We start from the raw sequence: 15,622 nt of genomic DNA on the forward strand, positions 1-15,622 counted from the left end.
GGAACACAAATCGTATATCCTTCTAAACCGACAGAAAAATGATCTTCGCTAAAGAAAATATGTGCCATTACCATTTTTAAAATTATTTGGAGAAACTCAGAGCTTTATTCCATGTTTTTCCATTTAGTAAACTGAGTAAGCTGGTCTACAAAAATGTATGATATTCTTGTCAGACGTTTTGCTTTTTTGTTTGGTAGTTTAACCACAAATTGGAGCTTTAAATTGATCCTCTATGGCACAATGTGAAATAGTACACCAGAGTGCCCTTATACACCTAGGAGCACAAAGGCTGTTGGTTAGTATGTGAGGTGACCTTAACAATCTCCCAGTTTTTTTTTTTTTTTTTTTTTGGGGGGGGGGGGGGGGGGGGGCTTTTAATGTACAGACAAGCAAAGTTACTGATGGGTACAAATCATATTCTCTATATGTCAATACATACACATGTGGAAAATAGCTCTTGCACTAGACCTGCCACTTAAAGTTACCTGGAAGACAAACAAAGCATCGGGTAGCAGGTTTATAGGCTTTGTGACGTTTTTATTTTTTTATTTTTTTATTTTTTAATGGAAAAATCTGTAACCCTAGAATAAAGATGGATATAGTGAATATTGACGTGCCCACAAACTGCGACTGAATCCCCTGTGCCATGCGTCTAGTGCTTTTGTGTGTCTTGGGAATTTTACCTGTGTATAGGGGGATAAGCACACCAAGTCTGAAGAGTGCAGACCATTAATGATGCCTGTCTTCACTCCCTTGGCTATTGATCATTTGGAATCATGCCTCCTAAACACATCATGCAAGCTACGTATTTGTTTGGTCTATTAGAATTAATTATACTAACCTAACACACAATCTTAGTTCACATGTTGCAAAATAAAGCGAACGTCTTGGGCCGGTAGACTAACTGTTCTAAGAAAGGTTGATTCCAGCCTATGGTGGAAACTGGACAGCTTAACTCAATGCAGCAAAGCCTTTCAGAAAATGTCACTGAGACGCATGGAACGCTAGGGAGAAGATACTGAGCAGGGACATAAACATGTTTTTGTCCCGAAAGGGAGCATTTCCCGGATTTGCCTCTGGGGAAGAAGTTCTCTGAAAAAAAAGATTAACAATCGAGCTTTTTTCTGTAGTGAAATAAAATGCAAATATGGGCCATGAAAAGCAGCAGTGAGCACGAGAAAGGTCAAAGCAAGCTATGTAGCTGTAACAAAAGCCCAAATATTCTTGATTTTTTTACATTCGGCATACGGAAACCAGACGTTCACAAATCATTAGTAGCCTGCACATCGTATTGCCCCCGTCTCTCCATACACCTCTTTTTATGTCACGTCATAGCAATGCCTAGTTATCGGAAATTAAAGTCTTGACAGTTAAAATTTAGATTTTCGCTGTGGTTTAAAGCGTGTCTCCTTTAGCCTACTTTAATCAGGGATCTGGCGAATCTTGAATCTGTCCTTCTTAGATGAGTATGACCTTGTCTTTTTCCGTATAGCCTTAGCAAGTGAGATACCAACTGAAAAAAAATGCGGTAAAGACGACTTAAAACGGCCTCGCTTGCCTAAAATAGATTTGTTGTTACATATGCGATATATTTCGTTATTTTTTAAATCCAGGCGTTCGTCGTGTGATTGCGGTAGCGCATGTCAGGCTACAGCACTATAACAGCCGTAGATGACCGGAGAAAGTGAATAGGGGAACCCTAGCGAGATACGGATAGCAGGTACTGTGCGCTGCTCACTTCGTTGAGATGTTCACACAAGACGGTGGTGAGACATTTGGGACGTTATTAGAGATTTCGCATCATGGTTAATAATTCGGTTTCTCTTGCATGACACATGCCTGGCAATTTCATGTTTAGAATGCTGGACCAGGACCAAACGACAGTCTCGCATGACTAAGAAGAGAAACCTTGTAATTGCTGATGAGGTGTTATTTAAATATCGTGTGAAGGCGATGCAATTGCGAACGCTACTCAGAGTAAACGCACAAGACTGCCCTATTTAGTTTTCAAAAAACATTGGACACCGACTTCGCTGAAAAAAATGGCATACTACGATCCTTCGGGCAGGGATTTACTAGGAAACAGATCAATTTGTTTTATGTTCATCTGTGCTTTTGGACTGGTCACTGTTTTACAGCAGATTCTTTATGGGAAAAACTACTTGAAAAGGTAAGCATTTTAACATGTGTATTTTTTTCCGTTGTTGGATTGCAATACAATGGCGTGTTTGTCAGCCCCCGGGGTATTCAGCTTCCCATTTAGAGGTCATGTATCTCACATCGGAATTATGTATCACAACGTAACAATTTATGACGTTGCTTTAAAAGTATACAAAAAGGATGCTGAATACATGGCACATGTGTTTTACGTTGCATTTGTAAGTTTAGTTCTTTTTAGAACTTTGAAATGAAATGGAATGGAATTTCCTATGTAGTAATGACCCAGTCAATATCCCTAAGTATTATTGACTGCTGCCATTTCAGTAATTGATTGCTTAATCTGAATTCATGACTTTAAAAAAAACTCGTAGAGGCACCCGTGCCCTTGTCTCATTTAATCCAGAATACAAGGAGAAAAGAGATATTTATTATGGAACAAAGTTAATGGTTAATGGCCAGTAACCTCTGAATATGAACCTGTTGTGCAAAAAATTAATGCAGCTCTCAGTTACCATATATCTGTTAGCTGTGGCAGTATAGTGTATTACCTCTTTGTATGATGTGATGTGCAATGTAATGATCATGATATTGAAGCTGGGTTTCTGATTTAAAAGAGTGTTCAAGGTGTTTGATGTTTGTAAAGGAACAGACAAATGGACAGTTTTATCTGTATGAACATTAAAAATGTAATTTATTTATTTTATTTGACACAGAAAACTGATTTGTGGTTTGCATGAATCAGGTTATAGAATAGATACCACTGGGAACTGATTCAGTAAATGCTTCTCTGTTATTACAGTATTTGACACCAATATTGTGCTTCAGATTAAATGTTTTATTATGATTTTTAAACAAATCAAGTGCAAATTAGCTGCACCTTGATTTGCTGGTATCAGTAATGTCTTTTTGATGTATTAACCTCGTTATGCTCAAACTGTAATACATAGTCTATATAAAGATTTAAAGTTATGGAAATATACCTTTACAGTAGTACAGTTTAAGAGGAGGAAGTATTTTTATGGTAACCACACACTGATAATGTGTACTCTGGGATGGTTTCATTAATGTTTTCAATTATACATTTCACCTGTGTCCTTGAGGTACTAAGTGAGCAGACCCTGACTGAGTGGCAGATGAACAGATGAATGTCTTTCTCTCCCTCTCCCTCTTGGTCTATCTGTCTGTATTGATTCAGCGTTGATATATGAAGCAGCAGAATGAAGTACTGTATGACTCAGGACACTTGTCTTATTCTCATGTTGGTATTTTCGCAAACAAGCATGGATGACTTTCATAACTTGAAATATCAAGACATCGGATTACCACAGAGAGGCTGAACTGTGGTCTGTGGAGTTCTGTGGGGCATGAGGACAAGGCAGTGATGCACAATAATGTGTTTATTTTTACACAGCAAAAACATGGCACTAGCTTTAATGTAAAATGAAAAATCGGTTTGCTTGCTGCATATTTTGCGTGGGAATGGTAACATTTTAATTCTTTTTATTTGTATTCTCCAAAATGCAGACCCTCGGTGTTTAGATATCTGCTACAGGGATATATAAAATAATATGATTAATAATATTCCTATCTTTTTGTATTTCAGAGGGCTTCTGCATGTATGGCTTAACTAAATTCTGTTGTGCTCTTTCTCTGTAGCTCTTGTAATAGCTGTGGCCCATTCAGGGGTTAAGAGCTGATGAGAACAGGGATTTGCATGGAGGGCTGTCTGTGGGGCAGTAGATGAATAGCTCAAGCCAAGCCCGGAGATGTGGAAGTCCCATGGAGAGCTCGCACAGCTGAAAGAGACTAACACACAGCTGTTAGCAGATTGGTAGCATATGTAAGAGGTGTCATGGGATACGGTTGTATTAACAATATTTACATCACCATTCACAAGTTTTAGACGGTTAAAGTCAGACATGCAGTGATTTTTGGGCATGCAAAACAGAGCTGACTCAATAAAATTGCATTTTCAAGGCTTGTCCCTTTATTGTCACTTTGTAAAGAAGCATGATAATATTAATTCAACCGGTGGAATGCATGGACTACATCACAGTGTTTCTGTTTGGCATTCTGAACAGATAAAAGCAAATAAATCCAAATAAACTCATTTTCTTATTAGTGGGCAACAGTTTAGCCAACACAAAGGAGGCGATATGAGAAAATAGACTGAGCCCGATTATTTACGGAGTGACAGATCACAGAAGCCACCCAGAAATGGGGAAAATGTACAATTCCAATAATATCATCACTCTTATAAAACAATTGGGAGATAACATAACATGAGATTTAAATTATAGCTTTTCCTGGTGCAGTTAAAGTTGCTATGTAGTATGTACCATACACAGCCAAACTGCTGTTAGTATCAGACATTGCAAAACATTTGTTCATTTCCTGTCTAGTTCAGAAGGGAAAAAATGTTCTCACAAACAGACTGCTCCTATGAGATATGAAGTATTTTGAAGCAATAATGAAATCCTTATGAATTTATTTTCATTGTGTTTTTGCATGTAGCTTTTTTGTACAGGATTTTGTTTTCTGTGTTTGGAAAGGTATCGATTTCTATCTGGATCTCTGCAATTTTTTTTACTATATCAATGTGTTTCATTGTCAGCCAGTAGTACAGCATATTTTTGACTACTGTTCTCTATGTACCATAAGTGTCATACCCTTCACAGTGGCTTTATTGGTTCTGTTCTGCCATCTGCATTTTCTGGCTAGAACAGGAAATACTTCAGCAGATGTTAAAAAAAAAAAACAATCAGCAAACATATTTCCTAGCAAACACTGAATTGAAAGAACAGCTGGGTCTTAGGAGGATGGATTTCAGCTGATATTTGCTTGAGAGCGTCAGTTTTGTGTATATACATGCTTCCAAATGCAAGCTGAAGAGAGTCACAGAGGACCGTCATCTCACCTCTGTGTAATGAAGTGAACCATGAACATGCTGTCCCTCATGAGACTATTAAAGCGGACCAGAAAGTGGAAGACCCTAGAGTCTTCCAGATCTTTTTTGTTGTTGTGTCAGACTACAGAAGATGATGCTATGATGAGAGGAAGAAGCTGAGGATGAGCTGTAGAGTCCCCACATTTCCTCCCAGCTGTTTATTCTGGCCAACCTTGAGCTGATTACAACCCACAAACCCTAGTTTGTGACTGCAAATCAACTGTTTCTAGGACTATTTACCTATCTACCTATCTGTCTGTCTAGCAATTTGTCTGACTAAATTATGTATTTATGTAAATGATGTACTGTAAATCTTCCCTTTATTCAGCTGTAATGGGATCATCCTGCACACGTCTTCCATTTAGGGAGGCTCCGATCAGGGCAGTGCAGTTGATCACATGTGAAACAGGCTCCAGTCCACCACATACAAAACCTGTCAGTGCTCCAGGAGTCTCTTCCGGGAGGAGCCAGAGTGGACGCGTTTAATCATCCATGACAGGCCTATTTGAATAGTAATACACATGCTAGGTGCTGCAGCCTGCTCCGCTCTGCACATTTCATTTCTGTCCCACCGTACTGTAAATCACTGCTGGGTGTGAGATTCTGCTCTGTAAACTGAGCACTGTGCTAGCATCAGCACCAGCCAGCATCCACCATGCTGCAGTAGTAATGCTGTAATATTATAGTAATGCTGTGAGATTTTGTTTTTTGTCTTATTAACACCCTCTACCGAGACCATCAAGAGCATAACCTACATTTTAAGGGCTAAATTCTTAACATGTTTTTTGATGCTATTCTAATATGACATTGACAATTCTACTGTGTATGTGCGTGCTTGTGTGTGTTTATTTGTGTGGGTGGGTGGGTGTCATTCCATGAAATCATAAAATATTGTTTTGCTTTAATCTTCTGTACCATTTAAATAAACATCAAAGATTCTGGTGTTTCTCAAGTATGTTAAGATGATGCACCAATACTTGAGAGGCGATATGAAAGTTATCAGTATTAAAATGATTGATCTGACAAATGTGAAATAATAGTAAGTAGTAGTAAGCTGATAAGATGAATTAAAATAAAAAAGGGGGATATGTATTATTCTTCTGAAGGCAGGTACATGTCTTTGCGTGTAATTTCAGGTTTATGAACTATCTATGTTAAGACCTGTAAAATGCCTAAAACTCAAACATTTTTGAAGATTTTCTTATAACAGTGGTTATTTAAGGATGCTATTCCTCAACACATGCTACAGCATAATTTCATGCACTGTCCACGTTAACCACATATATCCCCTCAATTTATTTGATTGGAGTGAGGGCAGTATTTCTTCCTTTGTAATGGATCACTATTCTGAGAATGGAAGTCAGCCGTAAATGATGTGACAATTCTTGACATAATGCAAAAAGGGGAAAAAAGGGAAAATACACACCAAATGTTATAAGCCAGATGTCTTGAAAGGTTTTTTTTAACACAAGAGCTGCAAGCTTTATTTAAATTGGGTTTTAAAACTTTGCTCAAACAGCCGTGCTGTGCATGTGTTGAAAACAAATGAATCACCTAACCTATTTTGTTTTTACTTATTCTGAGAGCAGGATGTTGAAAATATAGCATTGGACTCAAACCGTATTTCTCTGCAGGTACCTTGAGCAGTATGAAGGTCCTTACGAGTTCAACTGCAGCACATGCAAGAAGCTGAGGCAGAATATTGTGGGAGTGCGGGTCCTCTCCATGTGAGTCCTTTCTGTGACACCACAGCTCAAAGGCACCTTCAGAGGCAGAGCCGCTCACCACTGCTTCCATAACAAAGACGTCAGCTTCAATCTCAGCCAGCACCACATACACGCACCAGATTTCTTGTTCGGGTCACTGTGAGTCATCGCTGCTGGTTGTCAAAAGCCATTCTCGGCACTCTATTTTCTGCGGTTTCAGGCTATTTTCAGTGCTTGTCGCTTCTTTCAGGCTTTCGTAATTATTTTATTGCATTTAATTTGGATTTAAAAAGGATCCTTGCCAAGGCTTAATGTGAGACAGCGATATTTCTCCTCAGTGACATCTCACGCTCAGATTTTCCTTCTCAGAACAGGGTGATGAGATCATATGGAAGATGCCCTTATTCCTTATTCCATAGGTGCAACATGAGTTGTGAAATATGAAATCACTCGCAAGCTCCTTATTCCAGTCTATATATATAATACAATATACATCTAGCAGTATGGTTGCTCTCATGTTAGAAATAATTTCACACCCCACAGGATTCATATTACAAATTCTACAGAGGGAAATGTCAGTACGAGGGAATCCAGTCAGTTGCCATTTTAATCACTGTCTTTCTTGAAGGCAATTTTTAAGCTGACACATGTGGTTCAGTTAAAACTGTTAGGCTTTGTGCTTTCCTATATCCTTTAGCAGTGCACATTATAGGGCGCTTGGCCGAAAGCCCCTCTTTTCCCTGCCCTGTTTTATCCTGAGCTGAGTCCAAAGGGACAAGCGTATCATGTTATGGAGGAAACCTGCCCACCGCCATGGCATAGAATCAGTAATACCCCCAGTTGTGTGCATATGCCCCTTCATCACAGTGAGGTCTGGATTTGCCTGTCTGTAAGAGTGGCCATAAAAAAGGCTGACTGCAGCTGATACTTTGCTTTAGCTTCCATGATTGGGCATTATTGTTGTTCCTCTCCAAAGATCATTTTCACGGTTTCCCGCAGGGTGAAGACTGCAGACCTGTTTGAAAGATGGAAGAGCCTGCAAGTCTGCAAATGGGAGCAGAACAAGGCAGAGACCAATGCCTTCAAGTGAGTGCAAATGGTTAGCTGTTGAACAGGGGGCAATCATGTGTGCATGTGGGCAATCAAATGACCCATGTGAACACCCACTTCATTATACCACACCTTCTTATATCCTTAAGCTACATGTGTGCGTGGTGTCGTGTCTTCTTAGAGTGCAGTGTCCTGATGACAGTGGTAGGGTACATTGTTGATGTACTCTCTGCTTTGCTCATATAAGGAGTTTGTTGTCCCGCTGCTGCAATGCCCCCTCCTTCCTCTTCACCACCAAGAGGAACACGCCCTCGGGGACCAAGCTGAAGTACGAGGTGGACAGCAGTGGGACCCTGCCCATCAGCTCCGAGATTTTCAGGATGTTCCCAGACGTGAGTTCTGTCGGAAAGGACGGCCTGTTTTGAAATCTGCCAGGGTAGCCTCTCTTAACATTCAGGGAAGCAGAAAATCATCTAACCTCAGGCCAGAGATGAAACTGTTCATTTTTAGCATAGTCGTGCCTTAAGTCTTTGACACGTTAAAAATCCATATTATAAATGTGGTTATTATGATTTTTCATGATGCTTAGTTTCACTGTAAGTGAAGTTGCAGTGACTATAGGGGATCTCTAGGCTGGAGAGAGATAACGCTGTGTTGATTTCTGTCCAACACTTCAGTTTTGGAAAATCTGTCACTTGTACATTTTCATACAGTTTTCAGAATCAGTTAGCTACATATTACAATTATTTTTGCAAAACTCATTTGATGTTTTTCTAATGCCACTGACACAGTGATTTGTTATCTTGTTACTTTTAATACTTTTCTTTACAAGTCTTGTATTGCAGACATTACATTGACAGTACATTTTGATCTGAAAAATAAACTACTCGTAATCAGATATGTTTCTGCATAAGATGTCCTCTGTATTTTGCTTACATCAATACATGCCCATCTTAGCATTATATTTCACATCTTCATAAAATAATAAAACAAAATTTTAAGAACATATGCAAACATATGTTTGCTTTGATTAAAAATGGTCACCCCGCGCTCCTCATGTGGAATGCCTTTCTGCACTAAAGGCCACCCTGTTGGCATAAAGAGCAAGTGACTTCTCAAATTAAGGAGAACTGAGTAAGTCAGCATTCATTTGCTGTAAGGCCTGTTGTTTTTTTTTTATTTTTTTTAGTCAAGGCTAATCAAGGTTAGCCTTGGCCTTTCTGGAACTCTAAAGGGCTGCACAGACATGCAGCCACATTAGGCAAATGTTTCCAGCTGCTGCGTTATACTAGATGTGTGCCTTTCTTTAGCCCTGGAGACACAGGCACACTTTCAGTTGAACTCCTCTGCACCTGATACCTCATATGAGCAGATTGCATGTGTGACATAACTGAGATGCAGTCAAACTGCAAATACAGTTTGTCATGCTGAAAGTGTGTGCACTCTGATTCATCTGCACTCATTAGCAAGGTATGGGTCTATGCACTGATGGCAAACTCACAAAAAGTGTTCAGACTTAGCCTTTCAGCTGAACGTGTCAAACCTGAATGCAGTGTTGCTCCGTCTGATTTATCATACCTCTTTTGTTTTGTTGTGGGGGTGGAGCATATTGTTGCATGTTGAATATGTGCCAGTGTTGAGAGGATGGCAGTAGGATTATTTGTTATTTAAAAAAGCAAGATGAATTCTTGATTTGCCTTGCTACCTGTGCACATGAAAGACAAATTCAACAGTGCCACCTGCTGGGTGACTTTGGTCCTGCTGGATTGCGGAAGTGTAGGATTAAGTAATAACAATAATAATGAAAACAATAACACTGTTCTTATCTTTCCTGAAGGATATGCCTTACACCAGGTCCCAGTTCAGGAAGTGTGCAGTGGTTGGCAATGGGGGAATCATCAAGAACAGCAAATGTGGGAAGGAGATTGACTCTGCAGACTTTGTGTTTAGGTAATAACTGCAGGCATTAGAGAATGTTGGGAATCATACAACACCGGGGATAGATCAGCTCAGATTCTTTCAGTGTTCATTTTGTAGTTCTGGGGGGGAAAAGAAAGAACTAAATATGTTTACAAATATCTTTCCTTGACTGTATTTTTTGTCTCATTTAACAGGTGTAACATTCCTCCCATCTCTGAAAATTATGCCGTAGATGTTGGGCACAAGACGAATATTGTGACAATAAATCCAAGTATTATCACTGAAAGGTAATCTAAGTTCATACATTTTAAAAAACCCCATAATAGGGAAGGTTACATTTGTTCATTCAAGTTTAGAAAAATATTACTTTTGTTGGCAGACTTCTATGACTTGTGAGATGGAATTATCATCTGGTTAATTGTTAGGTATGTTTGAATGTACATTCTGCATTGTAATAACCTCATTTTAAAAACTTCATACAAAAAATATTGTTTCCTAGATGGTTGTGATCTTTGGTTGTATCCTCTTTTTGTTAGGAGGGGTTATTGGAATTAACCTTGCAATCCTTATGAATACCTCTAATCTTGCTCAGAAAATAAAATCTATATTATATTATATGTATTATCTCCTAACTGGTTAGGTTTTCCAGGAGAGCAGCTGATTATTGGTTTATCTGGGTGGCAGAGGTGACAGTAGTGAATAAGAATGAATCTGATTCAGGTTCACTGGATCTCCTTGAAAAAAGAAATAGCTGTAAATAGTCGCTTTCTATCCTTGACTTACAAACCCAAATAGTGGATGGAATCCCTTGAGTGTGCCTTTGTACTGTGCCACAGTTGCTCCGGCTGAAATGCAGCCGCATAAATAGGTTATGATATTGTATGTGTAAATTCTAGGTCACCCTCCATAAAGTGGTCAGGTAAGAAAATAAATGTAATTATGTTTCTTATAGTAATCTAGCTATTTTCACCAAACAAATGCGATCATGTTGGATAGACACACCAAAAACATTTCCAGTACCCTGTCATAGGCAGTGTTCAAGTTTTAATACATTGAGGTGTTTTTTGTTTTGAAACTGTAATTGATTTTTTTTTTTTTTTTGCATTGCTAAAAAAGGAAGCCTTCTGTTCCAAAGCAGTGTGGCATTTGTTGTTTTGACTTGTAATAACAGCAAATTGATCAAAACCATATGGCCCAGAGGAGACACAGTACTCCAGCTTCATAAGAAAATGTGGTCGTGATGGAAGAAATAATGCAAACTGCACATGGAGACCACAGACACATTCATGCATTCCAATTACTGTGAAATTTCTGTGACAATGAACATTGTTGTTATTAGTTGATATTAATTATTATTAATTGTTTAATATCTCATATTACCTTTAAAACACTCCCTTGAAACATTTCCACATCAAAACTGTTACATTGATACGTACTGGTCATTCAACCGCACATATGAGTTTGTACCTACCATTGAATACCTATAGTGTTCACTGGCTATTCTCACACCCTCAGATTGCCATGGCATATTTGAGGAAATAATTCCAGTCTCTGTGCCTGCTTGTTGGAGTTCCTCCAGGACAGTCTGTGTCTGCCCCATTGAGATTCGGATGTCACTTCTGCGTCTATTAGCCAAACTGGAGATATGCCCTCAAAACCCGCTGTTTCTTTGGGCTTTTAGATAACAGTGGCAACAAATATGCAAGAACAAAATATGAGCGAAAAACTGACGTAGAATAATAAAAATAGTAAAAAAAATCTACCTTTTAAAGTTCTCTTGTAGTCTCTTCTCATTGTTTTCATTATCTGGCTATATTAAGGGTATATTAGGCTATATTCTTAAACTGAGCTGTCCTATTTGGACAAGTGTATTGGAAGTGGAATTTGGAATTTGTTTCCAATTTGGAAGTGTTTCCTTCAACAGCAGTTCCTTCAAATGTAAAGCCTGTATGAAGAAGGACCAATATGTAATATATAAAATATGTCAAGATGTACCTATTTAATTTTTTTTTTGGGAAAACATAATGGAACAACATGGAAACACCTTTGGAGCACAGTAAAATGACAGATTTTACCATGTGGGTACCTCAAAAACAGGTGTTTGTCATGTTAGTAATGTAGCTTTTACAAGGATAGATGGCCAATGGTCATTTTAAGTAGTCATGAAGACAACTGAACGGTTACTACAGTTAAAATTACTTTGTTGGTCTTTCTCCCTCTGGTGATAAAATAGTGTTACTGCAGAAGTCACTTAGCCAGTACATTACTGCATGTTTTTTTTATTTTTTTCCACTGAGGCAATTTCAGTGTTTGCTTGCTTGCTTTGCTGTTCTCTCTCTTCCAGTGTGGGTGGAGACTGACCCGTTTATGTCCTCACTTGTCTCTTATTTCAAGTGCTTCTTGACCTTCAGAACAAAGCAAGACTAAAAGACTGAAGGCCTAGGCCAAACATTTAATTACAGTGGGACGTGAGCTGGCTTATTTTCCACACTGGGGCAGTCTTAATACCAACACAATTTAAAGAAGGAAAGCCAAATGCTATGTCCCTGGGAGACAAAAGTAGGACATGAAAGGCTACTTGTTTAGACCAGTTATTGGAACATAGGGAATGATACTCAATTCATACTTGACATTATATGCTTGCTTCGACTAATTGGTTTAGACTTTAAGAACGGAGGAAGAGCCTTTGATCGGCATCAACAGAAATACAACGGAAAAGCTGGTTGTGAGATCAATCAACATTTGGAGAATTCTTATGTATGTCCTAATCCTTTTAGGATGTTTTGTAAGAATGTTTTGTTTTTTCTGGGTTGACACTACTAAAGCAAAGGTATTTATTACAACAAATAGCAATGAAGGAGCTGTACCAGTAACGATTTTTTGAATTAGATGAGAAGTAGATGAGAAACATCTATGCAAAAGAGAAACCTCATCCTACCTGAAAGCGGTGCAATAATATGTAGTAAATATTAATTCCAATACTTTAAATGCCTTAAGGGTAAGACTACAATTGACAGATACTCTAAAACTAGCATATCTCTCTGCATACACATATGGGTAAACACCAATATCAGCTGTGCCATCCGGTTTTATTGTGTGTATGTGGCTATTGTTTATTACAGTTCTTTTTCACAACATTTTTGTACATTATTAACTTTGTTGATGCCTGTACTTAGGGTGGTGATGTTCACCTTTTTCCTAGTCTCAGAACCTTCCCAGTACATCACACAAAATGTGTAACAGCCATATTTGCAGCGTTAGGCCAAAGATAACAGGATTCTCTTGGCAAGCAACCCCTTTCCACAGTGAACACATCAGAATCCCTGCAATGTGTGAGCAGTGTTAGAGGATGCGGCCATCTGGAAATGAAATGGCAGCTCCAGGGCTGCATGCACAGATGCCTTGTGCCCCCTGGAAGGTTGTGCCCAGCGTATGGTTTATCTGAAAGGAAGGTTTCCGCCGGGGCCTGCTGTGAAGTGGAGCAGGCCCATTCATCCGCTGCGTTTAGTGTGACAGGTCCAAACTGGGCTGAAGTGTCTTTATTTGGGGGGGGGGGGGGGGGGGGGGTGCAGTGTGGATGGGCAGAGGACGTGTGTGCAGTTTCACACAAGTTTAAACTCAGGAAACTTAGAACTGCAAGGACTAAAGTTACATCATTTACAAATTCTTTTCATAGATGTTTTAATAAATGTGTTTTGCGATCTTGATATTTATAATGAGAAAGGTAGGGATAATATAACATGAAAGTAAGGTTTGTTACAGTAAAAGTTAATATGCTGATCAAAATTGTATATGAAGTTTGAAATTGAATAAAATGCATTACTAGAAGTTGTAATTTTGCAATTAAATCCTCACACAGTGTTATAGACTGTACTGCTTGTGCTTTGTACACCACAAACTGCAAGTGATCAGCAGGACGTCTCGTGACAATATGCTTTCAAGTTTTTCTTTTTATTCTGAACATCTGAAACAACAGACTGCAGCAGTGCTTGTTGATTATGCAAAAAAGAAAAGGTTTTTACATTTACATTTACATTTATTTATTTATTTATTATGCATTTACATTGGTTTATAGTAATTTTCTTAAAGCCAAAGACACATTTATGGGTCTGTTTTGCCTGCATAGCGACACATTGTTTATCTTGTAAAGGGCTGTAAAGATGTATTTATTTGTGTTGTGTTAGGTAAATAGCGATAAGTGTAGAGGGCAAGTGTGGCTGTTCTCTTATTGTCACTGACTGTAACAGGCTATGCCCGCCCTCACAGGTTCCAGAAGCTTGAGAAGTGGAGGAAGCCCTTCTTCAAGGCGCTTCAGAACTATGCGAACAGCTCCGTGGTGCTGCCAGCCTTCTACAGCACGCACAACACCGACGTCTCCTTCCGAGTCAAGTACACGCTGGACGACTTTGACTCGCCCAAAGCCGTGTACTTCTTCAACCCGCAGTACCTGCTGAACGTGCAGCGCTTCTGGTCTCTCCAGGGCGTGCGGGCCAAGCGGCTCACCAGCGGCCTCATGCTCGCCACGGCCGCCATAGAGCTGTGCGAGGAGGTGCACCTCTACGGCTTCTGGGCCTTTCCCATGAACCCCTCAGGCATCTTCGTCATGCACCACTACTATGACAACATCAAGCCCCGCCCAGGATTCCACGCCATGCCCAATGAGATCTTCAGCTTCCTGCACCTGCACAGCAGGGGTATCCTCAGAGTGCACACTGACCCCTGCAGGTGATGCCTGTCTGCATCCTGCAGAATTTCCACCTCATCTGAGCTCAATCATTTCCAATGATTTATTTTTAAGACTCCAGGGCAGCTATCAGTAGAAGCTGTTCTATTGTCAAATGTAAAGCAATACTCTGGTGTTTCTGCTTTCATTTATTGATCCGTGAGTTGCTATGTTCACGTCAATATAGGTTGGCAGTACTTTATGCATTTCCTGTACAAGGAGCAATAAAACATTGGCCACATGCTTGTTAGCTGTTTGTCTAAGTGGTTCCATGAAAAACAGTACGTGTTAGTGCTTTTGTCATATATCAAGTGTCAAGAAATGTAAATGTCTGTTCTTTCTTCCTCTGCAAGTTCTTCTCATGAACTCGTTTTATGCTCATCTGATCAGGTGATTGATATAAATTTTCAGGCATAATTTTTGTTGAAGAGTGATTGTGCTCCAGACTGTAGTATTTTACAAAAAGGACCAAAAATATTTTTCTCCTGAGATGTTGCACTTAATTTTTGTTACATTCACTTTCTGTGTGTAGAAAGTATATAATTAGAACCACACATGCCTGGATGAATATTCATCAGAGCAGGCAATTTCTTGCAACTGAAAGAGGTTGGCTGGTACCAAAAATATAAATTGCTCATCAGGCATGCAGACTTTGTGCAAAAGATGAAGAATTTCATCTTGTCATCATAGGTTTCATGAGCAGGTACCTTATGCAACAGTTGTGCCAGTATATGCACATTTGTACTTTGTCTGTGTATGTATGTTCTGTACTATTTACAAATATATGCATGACAGGGAGGATATGCTATGGTTATTTAAATGCTATTACCATATTGGACTGAATATGGTAATAGTACTATTAAGGAATATCATATAACATGGCTGTTACATCAGTCAAATTAACATTTAAGGAATATTATATAATGCAAAATATATGCTAATAAACTAATTTTTATTTTACAGGATGTGTCATGTTTTTTCTGTGTTTTCTTACATTGTTTGAATTGTTCATTTTTAGTCAAATACCCAAACAACACTGGTTTCTTTTTAGCATAACATGCTTTGACGTGTGATTAATTGGCCCAGTTCTCTCAATATTTTGTCCCAATTCTGTGC

The 15,622-nt window shown here is 39.0% G+C and overlaps 1 protein-coding gene across 1 annotated transcript; it reads left to right on the forward strand.

Moving 5' to 3' along the window:
- The first annotated feature begins 1,287 nt into the window (after positions 1–1,287).
- On the forward strand, positions 1,288–14,738 carry LOC118776420 (alpha-2,8-sialyltransferase 8E-like). The gene is made up of 7 exons (XM_036526766.1): positions 1,288–2,170; positions 6,742–6,834; positions 7,813–7,899; positions 8,111–8,255; positions 9,701–9,813; positions 9,978–10,070; positions 14,050–14,738. The coding sequence occupies exons 1-7, from the start codon at positions 2,043–2,045 to the stop codon at positions 14,510–14,512; spliced, it is 1,122 nt and encodes a 373-aa protein (XP_036382659.1). The 5' UTR covers positions 1,288–2,042; the 3' UTR covers positions 14,513–14,738.
- Positions 14,739–15,622: the final 884 nt, after the last annotated feature.

This window comes from Megalops cyprinoides, chromosome 4 (genome assembly GCF_013368585.1).
Source record: "Megalops cyprinoides isolate fMegCyp1 chromosome 4, fMegCyp1.pri, whole genome shotgun sequence".
NCBI classification, from domain to species: Eukaryota; Metazoa; Chordata; class Actinopteri; order Elopiformes; family Megalopidae; genus Megalops; species Megalops cyprinoides.

Excerpts from the sequence above, each read along its gene's own strand:
- LOC118776420 (XM_036526766.1), top strand. The coding sequence starts at position 2,043 with ATGGCATACTACGATCCTTCGGGCAGGGATTTACTAGGAAACAGATCA. Across the intron at positions 2,171-6,741 it reads GGGAAAAACTACTTGAAAAG|GTACCTTGAGCAGTATGAAG; the intron begins GTAAGCATTTTA and ends ATTTCTCTGCAG. Across the intron at positions 8,256-9,700 it reads TTTTCAGGATGTTCCCAGAC|GATATGCCTTACACCAGGTC; the intron begins GTGAGTTCTGTC and ends TCTTTCCTGAAG.